Consider the following 20621-nt stretch of genomic DNA (forward strand, 5'->3'; position numbering starts at 1 on the left):
CACAGGAAACGAGTCTCCTATACTCCTAAAACATGGTTATTTCTTCAACCCATTATTCATATTGGGATATATTTTCAGGTAACTTTTTGGATCAAGGCGACTTTTCTATGTTAGTGGTTTCACTTTAACCCCATTTATGTTTTTTTTTTAAATATTTCAGCAAAAAGCTTGTAGTTTTGAACCTTTGAGTTGGGTTAAAACTACAGATGTAACGATTCATCTTAACTGTTATAGCATATTGTAATTTGTGTTTGACGATGCGATTCATGGTCAATATTGGTTTGTTCTGAATGATCTGATTCCTAAAATGGATCTAGGACACGTTTGTCAAAGTCAAGGCCCAGGGGCCGGATCTGGTCCGCAGGGTAATTAGATCCGGCCTTCTAGATCATTTTATATTATTATTATTATTATTATTATTATTATCGGTCCAATTTTCCAATTTTATGTTGTGACATCCCAATTTCGACAGAATATATATTTTATGCAGAGTAAAATATTAAAAGGAGATTAAGGTTTAGGTTGATTTACTCTGAAATAATATTCCTGTCTGTTTATGTTTTAAAAGATAAAAAGTTTTTACAATTTATTTTTTTATATATTTGATGAATGTTTGTCCTGTTCGGCCCACGACTGATTGTGTGTTTGGATTTTCGATCGACTTTGACACCCCTGATCTAGAACGTCTTTAGCCAAAACTTCAACCAGTGTGAATCTCTGAACAGTGCAGGTGAAATTTCCCAGATTTCTTGTATTTCTTGCAAAAGTGTAAATTAAATTTGTTTACAGACAAGCAAGAATTAATGTCAAATCCATTCTCATTTTGTTTTTCCACATCAAAATAACACAAAGGAAACATAGTTAGAAGATTCTACCATATGTATGGTCACATGACTGCTAAATTTAAAGTGTTTCCACACATTGATTGATTGTTGTCACCATATGTGTGTTGTCAGTTATGATGTCACTTAATTGTTTCTATGTTGTGGTAAATTAAACCTACAGTACCTCAATCCAAACGATATTTTTACAGTATTGATTATAAACGATTTTAGGAAGTAGGAATATAAATCAATTCAATTGATTAACTGGTATTTTTGATTGTGGAGTTTTTCGTGTGCAATATGTAGAATAAATAGTCAGATCATATTTATAGTGTTTTTATTAGATGGTTCTGTTCAGATTATTATTATTTTGTTTTATTTTTGCAGAGTGATCATCAGATTAAATGAGGATTTTCAGTGCAGCCCCTTGAGCACAAAGGAGAAAAGACCCTCAGTGTGGAATGACTGGTTGATTTTTGAAGTGCCCGTGAGCCTTGCATTGAACAGACATGTTCTGCTGTATTGTGTGTGTTCTTTAGAGCCTGATCGTTGGAGCTGAAAGGCCAGTTCTTGCTCATCAGATAAAGCAGTCCTTTATGACTGCGCGGACACTGCTTCCACACAACCATGTAGGTGGGGGAGACAAACGGCGGGGAAACGCTGGGTTTGAAGCTGTGCAGACTGTCTGATTTCTGCTCAAGTAAACTTTTCCTCCCTTCTTTTGGGGAGGGGGAGCTGCCAGACCCCCACTTTGTGAGCCCCGGAACCAGAGCCTGCAGCAGCCTCATGCCCGTCGCTCTCTCTCCCTCTCAAGTGGGTGGTCCGGTGCGCCTCGCGGGGCGGGGTCCTCCGCTTCTACCCTCCTACCCTCGTTCTTTCTTGAAACATGCTTTAATAGAGAAAGTATGCGATGCATACTGTTCTACAACCCCCCACTATACTGCATCTGGGGTATTCGTGACTGGACGTCTGGGGGGATCGCGCACATTTCCGATTAGGGGGGAGAGAGACGTAGAGGGAGAGTGGAAGACAGAGAGAGAGAGAGAGAGAGTGGGGGGAGAGATTACGCGTTGGCTCCAGCCCGTGGATCGGTCGATACCGCTGAGGTTTTTCGGGTCTGTGCAGAGGCAGAGACGGCGTGGTGCGCGCGTGCCCCCAGGTGAAGCTGCAAACCGACTCAAGAAGGTAAGTCTGTTTGCACCCCCCCTACGCGAAGCCCCCCACTGCAGAGCTTTCTGGTTTTTCTGCACCTGTGTTTTCCACGCGCGATCAGGCAAAAGTTGTGGTTGCACGCGGGTGCGCGCCGGCGCGCGCGCTGGGGGGACCTGTTGTTGTTTTCGTCCGTGAAACCGCGGCACACTTCGGCGGATCGATTGCGCAAGTGATGGAAACATAGAGAGGAGGGGGGGTCGGCGAACCCCGACTTTCGAAGCTCCCTGCGCGCGCGCCCCGACTTTCACGCCGCTCAAGAATGTGTATTTATGGTGGCTACGAAAAAAAAAAAAGAAAGTACATAGAGTCCCGCGCGTGAGTGCCAGACGCTGCTCCACGGCGCCCGCTGCGCCTCCGGAGGGAGTTCGGACAAAGTGGAGGATCCCGTTCGGCTTTAAAGCCTTTCGGGCGAGGATGGATTTCTCAAATTACTCGGACTTCCTGTTTCGGTGCCGCCGTTTTGATGGACTGTGCTGGCAATTAGTGTTTGACACATTCCTGCCCGAGCTCACGGTTGGAAACGAGCTCCTCCGATCTGTTCCTGGATAGTAAGATCCAAACTGGGAAAACACTCAACAACAACACGCGGATTTAGGCTAAAACACTCAAAATTACGAATCTGACACATAAATCAATGCAACAATTGTTGCCTATTGAGTCTGCAAGTGGGCTGGTTTCATTTAAAACAGGGGTCCCCAAACCACGGCCCGCGGGCCGCATTTGGCCCCAAACACCATATGAGACCCATGATTTTTTTTCCTCAATCTGACCGATCGAAACCCACATAGAACATGACTTTTTATTCTGTATTCTGAACTATGACAAGAGATTATTGAGATTTTAAAAGGTTTTAGCTTTAATTACTTTGTGAAGATTACATAAAGAAACTAAGAAAAGTTGTCTTACCTGGGATAATGCTAGTGGGAACGCTTTTTGCTGATGCTGAAGCTTTTTGATGAAAATGATGACGCAATTTGCTTTAATTGGTGATAGGATTTGCTGAAAACGCAAAAGCTATTTCCAAAAATGCTAAATTTGCTAAAATTGCTGTTAAATAACTATGAAAGAGCGATAAATTTGACATAAATTAAAAAAAAAAATGTGTAGTAAAATTGTTTAAAAATCTAATACATGCCAATTTTGCAAAAATGTTTAGTGTGTTGCTAAACTCCAAATTAGCCAAAAAACCTTAGTATATGCTAAAGTAGCCAAAAAAGCTAGCTAGTTGCTTAAATACTAGCTAAACTAAAAAATAACATAGAATTCCTCAGTAACTAAATTAGCCAAAACGTTAGTCTGTTGCTAAATTAGAAGCTAAACTCTAAATTAGCATAAGTAGATGCCAAATTAGCCAAAAAACAAGCTAACTTGTTGCTTTAATACTAGCTAAACTCCAAAATAGCCTAAAATTACTCAGTAAACTAAATTAGCCAAAACATTAGCCTGTTGCTAAAATAGAAGCTAAACTCCAAATTAGCCTACAAAAATTTCAGTAGATAACAAATTAGCCAAAAATGGTAGCATGTTGCTAAAATATTAGGTAAACACAATTTTTAAAAATTCCTATAAAAGATGAAATCATAGTCCATGAATATATTTAAAGGCTTGTTGCTAATCTACTTAAAATTTTGAAATTTGAAGACTTTCTCATTCATTTCCTGTGGGGCATATTTTGCTCAATATTTAAATAAACTATAAAGTTTATCAATTCTAAAAATACAAACAGTAATGTCCTGAACAAGCTGAACGTTTTGACACCAAGATTGCTGAATGTGTTTTTACAATGGGGCGGCCGTGATGCAGCATTGACACCCATTGAATTGGAATTATCTATAAAATTCAGTTTTAACAATAGTAAACATAAACAACAGTGCCACTACTTAGTGTGAAACTGTTATAAACAACAAAACAAAAAATTAAATACCTCAAGTAGCTGTCATGCACATAGGTGCTCGCAACAGCCAGTTGACGCGCGCCCCCTATCTACCTCCGACGGAACGTCTCACCAAAGAATAACAAATATAACATTTTACAGCCTCTTCAAATGAAAATAAAAGATCAAGAATTAGTGAGAACCCATCAAGAATCAATCGCAGGACTGAATATTGCGATATATCGTGATATCAATATTTTGGCACACCCCTAGTGTGTACGATTTCTTGATTGTGATTGACTAATTTCCATAATTAGCCGTAGTAAACCACCCGTTAGTGAAATGCAAAACAGTAGTGTCTAATCTATTGGAAGTTTACATTGAGCATGTAATATGTAATATTTTATGTCAATCCTGATTTAACATTAACAAAAACCTTTTTTTCTCATTTTTTCTGGTCTTCAAATGCAAAATTCACAGTAATTTTGGGTAAAAAATGCATTTATACATATTTCTGTTCTATGTGAAGAAACAAAAAGTTTAGAACTTTAATGAAGAATAGTATTAGGGTTGGCTGTTTTTACTTCACCAAATCTTTTGGAGAATTTTTTGGAGAATTTCTTGACGTCAGCTGCAGTTCGGAAGGCACCAGTGCCGTACAGTATCCAGATTTTGGATGGCAGGCTTGAGTTGTGAATATTTGAGCTACATTTAGTCGCTGCACACCACTCTCATGTTTCTCTGCGTTGGCCTGATGGTGCCAAAGCTCATGCAGAAGCAGTTCCCACGCTCGCTCCTAAAAAAGGTTCCTGCGTGAACCCTAATGACACATTTTCCAATGATGCTCGTGCACGGGAAATCTGGCTTTTAAAAGATCTAATGAAGCTTCAATTTGTTATAAATGAGGCTTTAAAATGATATTTTTTTTGCCTCTCCAGCTCCTGGGATTCGTTTTTTTCCCCCTGAAGCCCTCGAGGCCGCCGCTCCAGGCTTTGATGCCCACACTCTTAAAAGCTGTTGGACAGACACAGGCATGAGTGACACTGGGACCAAAGAGCTTTCTCCCGAGCCGAGCGCCGCCCAGTCCAGCGAGGAGCCCAAGCGCAGGGGCAGGGGCCGACCGCGGAAGCAGCAGCAGGTGTGACCTCCCGAGCGAGAGCGGCTCGTCTCATTAAAGCGTTAGAGAGGAAATCCAGAGAAAAGTGGATCCATCAGCTGGGAGACCTTTCACCGGCGTTCTCTGTTTCCATGTGTCATTTTACAGGAACCTGTGGGACCACCGACTCCAAAGCGACCTCGAGGACGACCCAAAGGCAGCAAGGATAAAGGCCCCAGAACTGCACTGAAGGTTAAAACTCTGAATTAAAAAAGCATGTGTTTCAATCCTCAGATACTTGATTAAACTTTTGCAGAAATCAGACATCTGCACATTTATTTTGTATGTTTTCAGTTGAAGAAAATGTTGCAAAACAACAAAGAAGACAAAATTTCTTGTTGCAACACAAACATTTGTGCTCCCTGCTTCAAGCAGTTCTTCAGCACTAAAAATAATACTGTATAAATCGCTTTTTTTCATAGTTTAGCCAGGGGTGCAACTTATTTGTGGTTTTTTAGACATAAATATGTTTATATATTTGCTGTTTTCCCAGTAAACACCAGTTGTCTTTTAGCGTTTTTTTCCGCTAACAACTGCTAGAGGGCGCTGCACTTGAAGTTTTTGCTCCTGATGGCGGCAGAAGAAGTGTCGCCAAAAGTGTTTTCCACTTAAACCTTTATATTTTTCTTATACAGATGAAAGATCAGTATGTTTGTAGTTCTTTATTAATTTTTAGCTACAAAACGTCACACTTTTCTCCACAGCGACTTATATATGGTTTTCTTCGTCTCTTGTTCCTGCGACTTATACTCTGAAAAATGTGGAACTTCCTTTTCTCTGTCAAAACTAAACCCTTTTTGCCTAAATTTTCTACTATAAACTTCTTGTTTTATCCATTCAATTTAGTAGATTTCTTATTTTAGCAAAATTAGTACACAGTTTTTTGACAAAACTAGAAATTTTCTTCTGATTTTGCAGCAGTTACAGCAGTTTAATTATGTCCACAAAAATCTACAACCCTTAAAAAACAGCCTAAAGTTAAGATAATACTTTCTTGTTTTTGCTGTTGAACTTAGAAACTGCAGTGTTTCCTCATGAAAACCGTTGATCAGTGAAGTTTGGTTTCTTTAGTTTTAAGAATGACTCAGACAGTTTTATGCCTGAACTCATTACTGAACTAATGATAATGACTTACTCCAAAACTCTGATTAATCTGATGTTTTTTTTGAGTCAAAAAGTCACTAACAGGTTTGAGTTAAAATGACTACAAGGGGATATTGTGGACCTTTATGGGTTACATTTCCGTTTATTTTTTCTTTAGTTCAGAAGAGAATTTCTTTAACTACTCAAGTTACTTCTGTAAATGTGTCTGTTATATCTTCCTGACTACAAGATTTTTTTTTTTTTTGTAAATTCATCAAAAACTACAAATCCCACGGATATTTTTGAATAATTTAAAAAGTCCCTTTTTTAAATAAAATGCAGCTGTTGGGAGATATTTAGGTTTAGAAATATCCTCTACAAAAACACTTTTGTATATTTGAAAAGTGCAAAAACCTTGAAAGTAAAAAGTGTAAATGTAGACTTTTAAAAAGTTTGACATTTCAATGGTTTGTCATGATTTGACCCTTATCGACATCCAGAAAGAGACACTGCTGAGCTGTTTTTATGCCTTTGCAATATTTCTTAAAAATATATACTTTTTGTTGATATTGGTAGTTTTAAATGTGACATTAAAAAGTGATTATATAACATAAAAAAACATAGCTTCCCTGCTAAACCAGCAAATATTTTTAAAGTAGCAATAGTCATCTATTCAAAAAAAGTCAGTTACTGTAAGCCATTTACATGTACACAATTGTGGAAATCCTAAAAGTTTTTTTTATTTCATTTTCATATTACAAACAATAAATTACTTAATATTCTTGATTTAACATATTATCTCTGCCACATTTAACAAAACCACTCAAACTATTTTAACCAATTTTAAGACAAAACATTAAATGTTTGACAAAAGTGACCAAAGCTGACGATAAAAACTAAAAAAAAAAATACATTAAATGCCTCAGATTTCTTCAAGCTTGTGTTTTATTAGAAAATGAATGAGGTTTCCCTGGGTTGGTTAGGGGTTCAAATCCCAGGCTGGACACTCATTGTGTCTTTAAAAGAGACACATTGTCCACAGTTGTGACAGTAATCTGTGAATCCCTTTGGGTGAACATGTCATCTAAATGCTGTGTAATCCAATTTAATGGTGGCGTAGAAGATCATGTCTTCCTTTGTGATTGGAGGAACTGAGAACGAATGTCTTCCCAGTGACTGAGAGAGTATTCCACATAGAAACGAGTATTTAAACATAAAAACAGCGAATGATTTGGTCAGATTTCCCACTTAAATCCACTATGTCTAATTTTATGTCAAATTTCGGTTTAGTTTGGATAAATAATAGACAAAATGTTTCTTTTTTTTCTCAGAAAGTCGAGCCTGTCGGGGAAAGGCGACCACGAGGACGACCAAGAAAATGGGTAAGGGCCAATCACTGACACTCTTATTGGAGATGTATGCTCCAATGTGTTTGTGTGTGACTGCATGCTGAAGCTGTGCGGCCCTCAGGGGCTCAACCCACTCCAATATTTCACTGATTCTGTCGCCTGTTTTCCAGCCTCGGAAAGTCGTTGCCGAAGTGTCTGAAACGGAGCAGGTGAGGAAAAATGAAATGTTAAAAATGCTCAAGTTAATTTAATGTTTTTGTATTTTGAACTAAAAAAGGCTAGTGTCAACCCTTTAACACCGGAGCTCCAGTGCTTATGCTCTTTAATTTACTGCAATTTTTTAATTGTTAACACGATCACTGTAATTCCAGTAGATTCTGTTAAAGATTTTGTGTTAAGGCGTCACTGGCAAGCCTCAGGCCTCAAGTGACTTGGGACAGTTTCATAAAAATATGCAAAACACTTCCTTAAAAAAGTTAGTTTATTGTGGAAAGTAACTTTTAAGTCACTAAACAACTTCAGAATGTGCCCATAACTTAAACTTCCCTAAAAAAAAGTAGTCTATTAAATTGTTCTACAAGTATACTAAAAGTAACAAAGTATACTTGAAGTTTACTTTTTTAAAATACTAAACTTAGAATACTTCAATTTAATCTAAAGGAGTGTTCAGTTAATACTAAACTAAATGTTCCATAGTAGACTTGTTATACTCACTTATAGGGCTGGGTTGATAATTGATTTAAGCTAAATAAAAATATAAAACGATTTAGCACATAAAGCTAAAGTCAGCTAGCTTGATGCTAACGCTTCATAAAATTTCCCATAGGAAGGCTAATGCTAACGACCTAAACATACATTACTGACTAAACTAACATCTTTATAAACTTACAGATATTAATTTTCTAAACTATTTTAGGAAATGTTTTTTAAAGTAACCATTTTTGGTCTAAAACACAGTTTTTTGCTAATTCTTTCTTCTTCTTGAAAAAAGGTGTGCTGCTGTAGCGCGATCGCCACCTAGTGGCCGCCCTCCAGGATAGGCAGAACAATGTTTACAATGTTAAAGATCCTAACATTTTTTTGTTAAAGATTCTACTTTTGAGAAACAATGTAACACTGTATGATATTAACAATCGCAATATTTCAAAAATACTTTTTACTATATATGAACTGTTTGAAATTAATATAAATATACTAAACATATAGTATTGTTAATGTATTTCTAAACAAATGTATAAACATCAAATTGAATTTAATTAAATTGAGTGGATTGATAAAAATACAAAAAACTGGAATCAAATCGATCCGGGCTCTTGTGAATCGAATCGAGTGATTTCTGGAAATTATTTATGATACCCAGCCCTACTCAATTATACTTCATAAAATACGCTTCAAGTGTACTACTTTTTGCAGTAAGAGTTCAATCAAACTTTTAATTTAATAATGTTTTTATCAGAATTAAGAAAGCCTCTTGGATCAATAGTGAAGCAAATTCAATAAAAAAACTTCAATTCACTTTCAGCCTTAATATCTTTAAAGTCTTATAAATTCTGTAGATATTAGCTTTTATTTTAAAAAAATTGGTTGTAGTTCAATTGCTGGTTTGCAATTTTCCTTCATATAAACCTTAATAAGCATCTATGTTATGTCAATTATAACAATAAATATAGAATAAAAAGAATAGTATCCAAGAAAGTGAAGCGCTTTATTTTGAAAAATCCTTAATAATCTCTTGTAAAAGCCCTTTAAATGATTATTTGACATTCTATTGTCTAATTAAGTGAATTTTATTTGAAAGGCAACTAAACTGAATATTATAACAAACTGAATCAGTGTATATTCCATTTTGTTTTCAATGTTTTTTCCATTTTTTATCATTGAAACCTCAAAAACAGGATCATGTAACCTCATGCTTTTATTTTGGAGGGGGTTTATTGCACTAGTTTTGGGGGATTCAAGGACACAGTATTATTGACTATTAACAAGATACAATTCATGTTTGCCAGCTTCATGATTTTGAAGTCTGAATTTTAAGATTTGATTTTGATAAATCGTTCTGATGACACCTTTTATTGTGAAAACAAAGCCTGTATTTTGGGTTGGTTTTTTAGTCTTATTTTAGATGGATTAGTGTGCACATTTAAAGAGCCGTTTTGCCCATTCTTGCGCCGTTTCTCAACCGTGGTAGCAGCAAAAAAACCCTCCTGACCTTGACTTGAATCATGTATTTACAAGTAAACACAAAACATGCAGAAGATCTGTTGTTACTTTGACAGATTTGACTGGAAAACGGTTGTTGCACATGCAAGTTGTGGTTTAAATAAACTGAGTGGAAATTCTCGGATTGCACCGTTGAATTCCCCACACACACTCTCTCTCGTGGTATCCAGTTGTACCGAGCACACACCTTGTGTTTCTCAGAAACGTTGGTGCAGTCGTAGCCATCTTGTTCATTCAACAGATGCAAGTGTTGCACAACACCAAAGCCGGCAGCCACTCACGATGCCTCCAGCCCGCCTTATCGCATCCTCTCCTCACAGCAGCCTGTCAAAGAAGTGAAGATGCTTAAAGAACTGAAACCGTTGAGACAGACTCCCTTTCTTAGACACACGCACATGCAGGGGAAGAATGAGTCAGTCTGAAGAGGGGAAACCTGATCTAACTGGTCTCTTCCCCTGTCTTCTTGGTTTCCTGATGTAACCGTCATCTTCCTCACATTTCTAGGTCTGATAGCTGGAACCTGCCTGCTCGCTCGCTCGCTCGCACGCAATCACTCAATAAACTTTTAACAGTCATTCCTGTAGTCACTTTTTCGCAACCGTTGAGTCAATTAACACAAAAAAGAGACGGCAACTGACGCTGGGTTTTCTTTCGCTCCACAGGGGCCTTCAGAGGAGGTCGAGGAAGATCCCTCAACATCTCAGGTGCCTGCGCAGGAGGGAGGGGAGTAGATGGGATACCTCTACCTCAAGGTTTGGCCTCAGGGGGGGCGCGGTGCCTCCTGTCTGTGATGGGGATTCAGGAACACACATTTTCACTCAAAAACCATTTCTCTGTAGGTTCTTTCAACGGCAACCTTATTTAAAAGCCTTGTTGACAAGCAAAGTCTGCCTTTAACATCGGTGTATACTTTTGATAGTATAAAGTTCCACCTTCTGGGAAAGGCGTTTGAATGTTTAGAGGAAGATATGTGCCTTTTTTATATGCAGGCAGGTGACAAATTAAAGAAAATTAAACACAAAGTGTCTTAAACGTCGAATAGCACAACAGCTTTTGTGTAGTTCTGTGGAACGCCCCATTTCTTCCAATTTAACTTCATTTAAAGTCCTTAACATAAATAGTAGTCATTTTTTAGTCATCATAATAACACTTATACACATTTTACAAAAGCAAACATTGAAAAAGTCCACAAAATCAAATTAAAACTAGAGAAAAACTAGACTAAAACTAAAGTTTTTTTCTTCAAATCTTACTCGGTTTATCCAAAAAGATAACTCCTAATGAAGACTGCTCCCTACAAATGATCTCCCATTTGTTTTTAAAGGCCATCCTTAAAGGATCCCAATCAATGCGCAGCAAAGGTTATCAATAAGAATTTATCACTTTTGTTAAGTTATATCCTCAAAAAAGTATTCTTCATTTAATTTGTCACCTCCCCTGGCGTACTATGAATAAATACTAGTATTTTGATTTAAAATCTTTCTTAATCCTAAATCAAACAACTTGATTTTTCTTAAAAATGTCGATTTGTGGGATTTCTTGAACCCCTCAGTGTGTTCCGGTGATTGTGCACGTGTGTGTTGTTGTGCAGAGAGAGAATAGAGTTGCAGGCTAATATGACATGGGTTAAGAAACCAAACTGAATCCTTTTTAAACATGTTTTCTATTGCAAATGTTGAAGATTTTACATTTCTACCGATGTAACAACATAGTGTGCTGTATTCATTTTTCATTTAAAAGTCTATGTAAAAGGGTTTGTTAAAAAAAAAAAAAATGAAATGTCCATTTTTGTACCTGTAAAGTACCTCATGCTAGCTCCGGTGTTAGTTTACGTTAATTTTTTCTTCCCAGCCAACAACCGGAACGACAAAAATGTGCCTAAAAATCAAAATGGATATTTCATTTAAATAATAAACCCTTGTAACATATATTTTTTACATTTTACCACTCTCAGGATTCCACTTTTGACAGTGCTTTTCACCGTTTTGAAACCTCAGGTACAAAAATATTCAGGAACATGATGTCTACTCAGTAATAATTGTGGTGCTGTGTTTGTTGTGCATTTCTGATCTGTGTTTGATATTACCAGTATGCCTTGACACAAAGACCTCATTGAAACCTCAGTTAGCCTCAACTTCTAAAGATCTCATTCTACCTCAGTAACACAAAAAAGAAAAATCTCCAAAAAAGTAACCCTTCACTCTCCCAGGCACAATACTGCAAACACAAATGCTCAACAGCTGACAGACATGTTTTAAGGCTACAACACGCAGGAAAATGTTACACTCCAGTTGAGGAGTGCAGATAAAAACCATCAAAGTCACAAAAAACTGTGATAAAAAAAATAGAAAAACATTGAAGTATAATAAAACGCAGCCAGTGGTTTACAACTTGATAAAATACTTAGTGTAGTAAAATACTTTTCTTTTTTTCTTGTTAGCTTTTTTTTTTTTTTTTTATGTACGCAGTGTCATTTTTATTATATCATGTATGTTTCTGATTCTTACACTGTAAATTGCAACACATCAAGGCAGCCCCAAAAATGCTGAAATACATGAGAGTTGTGGCTTATTTTGGCCACTCAACCAACTTAAACTACAGAAACAAAACACCTCATTTCTTTTTAAAGCGTCGTGGAAAGCCCTTGTAAGACGGAATGCATAATATTAATGACTTCTTCAAGCTGTTAAAGCTTTGGCATTCAGTCTTACACACTGAACAACTTTCTGGTTAATGATTCTCACGACTCCATTCAAACGTACCTAAGAATGTGACACAAAAAAAGAGCTGCAAGGGGGTAACATGCTGTTTGTGTAGGATTTAACCAGCATTTTTTCTACTAAGTTAATGGCATGAATGAACATGTTTTTAGTAACTTTTAGTTCTCGCACTAAAACTACATTCAAGATATTCCCCTCTAATATGCTTCAAAGTGAAAAAATAAAGTTGCTAGCTAATTCACCCCATTTTAATCCCAATCTGTTATATTCTTTTATTTTAAAATGTTTACACTCCTGTTTTGTACTAAATTGACTTCAGAGAAATGCAAAATAAAGAGAAAATAAAACCAAAATGGAACCAAAACAAGATCTGAATCTTTAGCTAACATCATGCTAATGCTAATTATTTATCTTTTTATTAAAATTATTTTCTACTTGTGTTTTTTTACAGATAAAAATAATTAAAAGGAACATCAGATAAGAAAACAAAATGCTAAAACTGGAAGACATTTACTCCACACAGAGAAAACTCATGCGGCTAACAGCTAGCTTAAATCTACCAGTATGCTAGCTAATTCACCCCATTGAAAGTGACGTTACAAGGTCCAACAAAGTACAGTTTCTGTTGCAAAACCTCCAGTATAGTCATGTACACTCATTAGTATGCATGTTTGAGAGACTTTGCAATGTTTAACTGCCAAATTCAATGTTTTATTTTTGTTACTAATTGGTTCAATGATTTGAAATAAATCATTTTTTTGGCATAATAGACTTCCACACTGAAAAAAAAACACGTACATTCACTTAGGTTACAAAGCGCTTATAGACGACTTATAAAACTCACTGCCGGGCTCCAGAAATGACCGAGAACGTCAAGGTCATAAGGCGTTTTTGTAGAATTGGAGTGCAGTAACCACGTTTTCCTTTTTACATCAGAGCAAAAAACACTCAAGTTATGTGAAGTGGAATTTAATATTCACTAATTACATGTTTGATCATAATGGAAGTCTTCTGAAAATATTTAATAGTTTAACATTACTTTTTCCTGCATTCACTCAGACTTTCAATCTAGAAATAAATAACCAATCAAATGCAAAACAGTGATTTCTTTAGGTATAAGACCTTATGTGGGTTTTCTGATCACAAATACAGTTATTAAAATTCTTTAGTGCACATTTAGGATGTGCTGATATGCATCACAATCATACTAGACACTTTACAAAGCGTAAAGTACAGAAATACCATTGGATATATGGAAGTTTCTTTGATTGGTGTAATGTCCTTTAAAGAAACACGTTTTTTCACTTTTATTAAAACTAAACTAGCTCAGTACTGAAGCTTTACAGCAACTAAGGAATGTATTATTTCTATAGAAAACTCATAAATGTAACGGCCAGTAAAGTTGTATTTGTAATCCAAGGAATGTACTTTTTTTATCACATTTATTCAAGATATACATCATTTCTGAAGCTTCTTTTTATTTAAGGACAATAAAGAAAAATCAAATAACAGATTTGATACTGAAACATTCAGTATCTGGATTTGTCTTTTTTTTTAGGGAATGTAATTTGAAAACTTTAGTAGACTAATGTGTTTAATGACATATCATGCTTTGACTTAAACAAGTTGGGTTTTTACTCACAGATTAATGAGGAGTAATAAACTGATGATCGTCAGGATCACGAGACTTAAGAGTCTTACTTACATCAGTCTTAAAAAGATAACCTAAAAGTCTTAAAGCAACCTCTAATTCTTTTTTACACTTTGTTGATGAGGATTTGTGCACTTACTCCAACACCCTGAATTGATTAATCCTAAAATGACATCTTTAGATTTCTTCTTTAGATCACATTTCCCCAAAATGTACCAATTCTGAGATGCTCGTTACTTGAACACCAACCCTTTTTTTTCTTGATCTGTCACATATAGTCTGTTGTTTTTCATGTATTTCAGCATCGCTGACTAAACTGCTGCCAAATAACCGATTGATTTCAATGTCGTATTGAGTGTTTGCCCCATGGACTACCTCTGAAGACAACGAACCACGGATCATTGTACCTTGAAAAACCTGTCAAACTAATACTGTTGTAGTCCACGCATCTCATCTCACTACATTCATGACCAGAAGTGAATGGGACTCAGTTTGAAAAGTTGTCTCCTAATTTACCTCTAGCTGAGTTATGGTGTGTTATTTTACACAGTTTGTGTTTTGGATATTTACTCTCTATATGTGGATAATGTTGTTCTGTGATCTTACTGATAGTTCTATAGTTTCATACAGTACTTGATCCATTTTCAACTCTTGAAAAAGTTGAAGTGTAACTTGAGAAATCCTCTTTTATGCCTTACTGTTAACACCCTTTTATAGTTATGTTATTGATATGTCCTCATCCACTTTATTAATACAACTCACAAACCTGTGATATGTATTTTTGTTATGATTCTGTATCTTGTGATTCGTGCTACCCTGCTTCTTTATGCTTACCAATAAAATACCACACTTATCAAGGTGTTTTGACTCTTTTAATTCATGTCGATTTCATAGACAATATAATTCCTAGTTTAAAAAAGAAAAGGAAAAACAGATGGTTTGAGAATCCTAACACAAGAAATATTCAAGTTTGCCAGATATTTAAAACCACAGTCACTACACAGATTTACACATCTCTGGTGTAAAACATGAATGAAGGAAGAATCGTACTGACGAGTTATTTTAGCTGTGAAACAAGATGGTTTTAGAAAAAAGTGCTGCGATACGTTTTTTTTTTTACAACCTTTTACAGTGCAAGAACTTCCTTTTGTGCTCCTGTGATGCAACTGCATCCTGGTCTTTGTCCCCTGTAAACTCTGACATTTCACGTGCCGTGACACAAAAAAATACTTCTTCATTTGTGAGGAAACGACAGTCCGGTTTTCCTGCGTGTTCTTCTGTTTCTGCATAAGGCCAGCAGCCCTTTGGAAGGAAGCGGAGCTCAGCGGATGGAAGAGGACTGCTAAGCATTGAGAGCTTTGGCTACGTCTGTGAAGACCAGGCGACTGGGTCGCTGTGTCGTCCCTTGAGAGGTTGTAAGAGTCTGTAGAGGAGATCAGAGTATAAATATGGTGACACCAGTACACAACGAATCAAATACCTAAGCAAGATGTGTTTTAGTACTTTTAAATCCTTTAAAAATAAATCATTTTAGTATTTTATAATTTTGTTTATTGATAAATATTAAAAGATCATTAGTTCTAAATTGATTTCTTTACAATATACATAAAATGACTGAGAAAACACAATGTTAATGTCTTAAAATGATTTCATTATGTAATGGAAGTCGAAGTTCTGAGCAGGAATTGAGAGGGATCGTGACGAAAAGGAGTGACCAGTTAAACAGAAATGGGGGAAGATTTACAGTTTAATTCTGTCCACATATGCACGGTTAAATCGGTTTCATCAGTCCAGCTTGTGGCGGCTTTAGAGGCTTTAAAATAAAGACGAAAGCATGAAAGAAGAAAGGGAAGAGTGAGACAAAAGCTTGAGGAGGAATGGTTCCACAGACACACGGGTGATACGTTACCGTATTTGTCTTACAGCACTGTCACAACTTCAAGAAATAAAAAGAAAATGCACAATAATTATCACTGTGGCAAACCAAAAAATAAAATAATAGAATTATGGAGTCTAAAAAAAAGCAAAACATGATATAAAACTAACTGGACTATCTAGTTCCCTGTATTTTAAAAGCTATTCGGACTCCATACTCACTATTGTTTTTTTTAAGTAGAACATCACAAAACAAAAATTTAATCAATACATACATTTTACAACGTTTATTTGGCACTCCACTGTGTTCTGATGATGAAATGTATGAAGCTAAATTGGGGCCAATATTATTTGAAACCCAAATAAAACAAATTGAACAAAATTTTGGTTTTTGGCCACACCAAATGCCATATGAATAAGAAATACTTAGATTTTAGCATTTTTGGTAGAATAATTGAACTTTATTGAATCGCCAAAAAGTTAGTTGAATCCTTTATGTATCGATTCATGGACCACGAATGTGAACTACCTGCTGTATTAATTGTGTGCTTTAGATATTTTTGTTAGGGCGGGATATCGGTTATAACTTCCAGAAACGATTCGATTCACAAGAGCCTGAATCGATTTGATTCCGATTCTTTCGATTCTTCAATTCAATTCAATTTTAAGTTTACAAATTTATACACATTTGTTTATAAATACATTAAAAATCTATTATTTCATTTGAATATATTCATATTGATCTGATACAGTTCACATATTGTAAAACATATTAGTAAAATAATTAGATTGTTAATATAATGCAGAGTTACATGGATTCTCTAAAGGAGAAGTTCTAACAAAAATGTTGAAATCATTAACATTGTTAACATTGTTCTCATTCTCTTGGAGGACGTCTCAGTTTGGCCACTAGGTGGCGATCGCGCTATAGAAGTACACTTAATTCAAGAAGAAGACAACAGTATGAGGGAAAAAAACGAAGTTTTAGACCACAAATAGTTACTTTAACAATTATTTCCTCAAAAGACTTTGGAAAATTAATGCTTGTAAGTAAATAAAGATGTTCATTCAGTCAGCAATGTATTTTTTTGGTCAACCGAGCGTTAGCATTAGCCGTCCTATGGGAAATTCTATTAAGCGTTAGCATCAAGCTAGCAGACTTTAGCTTTGTGTGTAAATCAATTTATATCTTTTGTGAATCGATTATTGATCTATTAAGCTTAAATAGATTCAAATCGATTTTTTCAACCTAGCCATAATTTTTGTATTTTTAGTAGTGTAAAACATTGAATTTAAATAAAACCCTGTTACTAACAGTTTGTGGCCTACCTTGGCGTTGGGACCTGTGAGGCTTCCTTCCCGGCCGTGATCCAGTAGTTCCTGTTCCAGCAGGTCATCCTGTTCTTCAGCAGGGTCAAAGTTGTACATCGGCATCAGCTGGTGTCTTAATTTCTCCAATCTGCGTTAAAAAGATGAATGAAAGTCTCAATTCAAGGCCAGATGAATAGAAATGTTTATACGACTTAAGTTTAGCCTTTTTTTATTAAATGTGTAAAAGTTGTCTGAGAAATCAAGGAGAGTTTACCGCTTTCGTTTCCGAACATACAGCATCTAGAACAAAACAGAGAATTCTGTAGAGTCACTTCCGATGATTCAAAGTTAATAGTTTTTGTAAATATTTTTGTGAAGTGCATGGAATCCTTACTATTGCCACAGCTAAGCCAATGACTGTGAGGATGCCGAACGGTACGAGCAGCATTCCGACGCCCGAGCCTTCAATCACCACCTCTGGAAGCGCGGTGGTGTTGAGGCTGGTCTCGTTGGTTGTTATGGTAACAGTCATCAGAGTTCTGGAAGTGACGTTGTCCCTGGCTCCGGAGCTCGTTGGGAGCAAAGGGACTGTGGAGTTTGTGGCAGTCGTGGAAAGAAAGCTCCCGGTTGTGAGGGCAGCGTTTGCCGCCATGGTCAGATGGAAGCGTTGTGCTGTCAGTCCGAGTGTGAACGGATTATGGGATGCTCAGTTATTAGTTTGGGTCCTGATCACGACAGGCATCCTTCCACAGGTGCTTTTGCCATAAGACCTGCAGAGTAAACAAAGAAGGAAAAGAGAAATGTGTTTGTAAGTCGTACAAAAATGTGGAATTGTGCTCTGAATTCAGAAAACAAAGTCTATTTTGATTCAGCGTGAGGTTGATAGTGGCAGCAGGGTTGTGGTGGTTGATTTGGGCAGGATGTGGGTAGCAAACGCACAAGAGGAATCTGGTACGCACATTCGACAGAGGAATACTAACCACTCAAACGGTAACGCACTCTGGGAGGAAGTGTGTTGGCAGACGGCAAAAATCAGCTTTAACCACCCACACACAAGCGTTACCCCACACACACTCGTAATTCCACAAAGATGCCCCGCATCCAAGAGCGCATGCCTTCACATGCGCCATTGGCTTCCTGTGAAAACACTTACTTCCTAAAACAGAAGCATGTTTTCTATTTGTACGGTGACACAGGAAGGCACGGACATACGATCCATCGCTCCCTCCTCATCCTGGACCCTTAATGAGGAACATGTGCAACTGAGGCCAACCAATGAAAACAAAGACGGGATTCAGTCGTTGCTGATGTTAGGCGTGCGACCCCTGCTCGCTAAAGGAGGGCGGGCAACATGGATGGAGGATAGTCATTTGTGTCTATTCAGACATACCTTAACATGCATGATGCATGTTCAGAGCTGGCGGGAAGATTTCATGTAGGAGACAACATTTGCTCCTGTGTCCGCCCCTCCTCCTCCTCCTCCTCCTCTGCTGCTTCCCTCTGTAGCAAACAGGTATTGCACAGACTGTTTACACTGACCCAACAAACAGTGAGAAATGAGTCCACACACACCAAAGAAACCCAATCCGGGCAGGCCCCGAGGGATTCCCCTCCAGTTTTCCGGCTGCCTCCTTGGATCCAGTCCCGCTGACTTGTCCTTTCTTGTATTTCACACAGCAGAGGCTGCTCTTGGGATGCTGCAAACAAGAGATCCCTGCAGGAAGCTCCCTCCCCCCTCACCCTGCAATTGGTCTGATGGCTTCAAGATGATTAATGCGGTTGGCTCCCCGAGCTGCCCGTTTGGCTTTGCAGGGATGAGAATGGAATTAAATGGCTCTGCACACCAGATGCTGTCAGACGTATGTGAATGACTGCATCCGGGTTGCAGGCCTGGGGAAATTAACCCTGTGCTGTCCGGAATTTCCATAGCAGAAGCTCAGATTTATGAACTGAACATATACGAACATTTATTCTGAAATTCTGTCTGTAAGTTCTTTTTTGCTTCAAGATTTGAAGCTAATCCTTTGAAAATATATTTTAGTTTTTTTTTTTTTTTTCATGTAGGCATCCCTGAGGTTTCTTCAGGTTTTTTAGGAGTTTTTCCTTATCGGGACGGAGGGTCTAAAGACAGGGATAACCCATTTTATTTAGTCTGTTTAGTTTAGCAATCCATTATTGACTTTTTGCTTCTGTAAAGTTACCGGCATGAAGCCCAATGAAGCAATTCTTTTATGATATTGGGCTATGTAAATAAAATTGAATTGAAAAGTGTTATAATTTTATTTACTTGTGTCATCCAATTAATAATTTTTAATTAATATCTGATGGTTTAAAACACATTTTTGCAGTTCAAGTGTGAACTCTTTTGTATTTCGGTTTAGTTTTATCTTTTAAGTTTATCTTTAAATAATATTTTTCTTAAAACTGCTTCGTTGAAACAAATAAAAGATTTAGTTTTTATTGTTTAGATCAGGAATCTGCGGCATGAGGCTCTTTTATGCCTTTATTGTGGCTCAACTTTAATGAAAAATCCAAACAATTCAATACATAATAGATTCGTTATTTAAGTTTTGTCATTTCTGTTTAGATTTTTAACATGTTGAACAACTAAGCAAAAAAAGTTTAATTTACTGTCAGTAATTATGTAGAAATGTTCTTTAAATTTGTATTTTTAATTTATAGTTTGTCAAATAAAAGTCTCCAAACGTCATTTTATTTTGGTAAATTACACTAAAGTGGTTAAAATTTTGAACAAATGCAGTTTAATATTATTTAGAATGATTTAGAGTTATATATTTTATGCCTCACATCTTAGAGAATGACAATAAAAAGCTCAGTTTATTCTAAATGTTTTTTTTTTTTAATATTCTACCAAAATCTGAAAAAAAGGAAAAAAATAATGGTGGTAAACAAAAGTCCAAATGATAAAAAACATTATGTTTGACTGTATTGCATTTTCAATTTAATCTTTTTTGAGACAGGATGGGTTTTATTTTGAAAGGAACTAGTGTGTCCTGCTGAAGTAGAAGTTACAACTGTTTTATATATATTTATATATATAAACACCTGTTGTAATTTAATTACTATAATATTTAAGTTACATTTATAAATCAATGTTTAATTGACAAAAAAGCATAAATATTGTGCATTTTTTTAACAAAAAGTGAGATTTTGTGACTCTCGTTGGGTTCTGGCCTGTAATAAACAAGACTAAATGGCTCTGTTAGTGTTAAAGGCTGCAGACTTCTGGTTTAGATGAAACAAGGACGATCCTCAGTTCTTAATTGGCCTTTATTACCAGGTATTTTAATACACAGAAAAGGCAACATGTGAAGCGTTTTTATGAA

At 36.5% G+C, this 20621-nt stretch overlaps 2 protein-coding genes across 7 annotated transcripts; one reads left to right on the forward strand and one right to left on the reverse strand.

Moving 5' to 3' along the window:
- The first annotated feature begins 1443 nt into the window (after window positions 1-1443).
- Window positions 1444-14941, forward strand: si:ch211-161c3.6 (high mobility group AT-hook 2b). Of its 2 annotated transcripts, none has more exons than XM_024269890.2 (6): window positions 1444-2009; window positions 4848-5047; window positions 5174-5257; window positions 7480-7530; window positions 7668-7706; window positions 10380-14941. In XM_024269890.2, the coding sequence occupies exons 2-6, from the start codon at window positions 4943-4945 to the stop codon at window positions 10446-10448; spliced, it is 348 nt and encodes a 115-aa protein (XP_024125658.1). In that variant the 5' UTR covers window positions 1444-2009; window positions 4848-4942; the 3' UTR covers window positions 10449-14941. The 2 variants fall into 2 exon arrangements, with proteins under 2 accessions (XP_024125658.1, XP_024125659.1); XM_024269891.2 differs by lacking the exon at window positions 1444-2009 and adding an exon at window positions 2074-2584.
- Window positions 14942-14943: 2 nt separating this feature from the next.
- si:ch211-161c3.5 (uncharacterized protein C3orf18 homolog) lies at window positions 14944-19665 on the reverse strand. 5 transcript variants are annotated; one of them, XM_024269889.2, is made up of 7 exons: window positions 18847-19665; window positions 18665-18774; window positions 17669-18044; window positions 17549-17574; window positions 17293-17422; window positions 15998-16024; window positions 14944-15511 (listed from the first exon to the last, which is right to left on the reverse strand). In XM_024269889.2, the coding sequence occupies exons 3-6, from the start codon at window positions 17924-17926 to the stop codon at window positions 16019-16021; spliced, it is 420 nt and encodes a 139-aa protein (XP_024125657.1). In that variant the 5' UTR covers window positions 17927-18044; window positions 18665-18774; window positions 18847-19665; the 3' UTR covers window positions 14944-15511; window positions 15998-16018. The 5 variants fall into 5 exon arrangements, with proteins under 5 accessions (XP_024125657.1, XP_024125656.1, XP_024125655.1 ...); XM_024269888.2 differs by having other exon boundaries at window positions 14944-16024; XM_024269887.2 differs by lacking the exon at window positions 15998-16024 and having other exon boundaries at window positions 18847-19647.
- Window positions 19666-20621: the final 956 nt, after the last annotated feature.

Source organism: Oryzias melastigma, linkage group LG5 (assembly GCF_002922805.2).
Source record: "Oryzias melastigma strain HK-1 linkage group LG5, ASM292280v2, whole genome shotgun sequence".
Taxonomy (NCBI): Eukaryota; Metazoa; Chordata; class Actinopteri; order Beloniformes; family Adrianichthyidae; genus Oryzias; species Oryzias melastigma.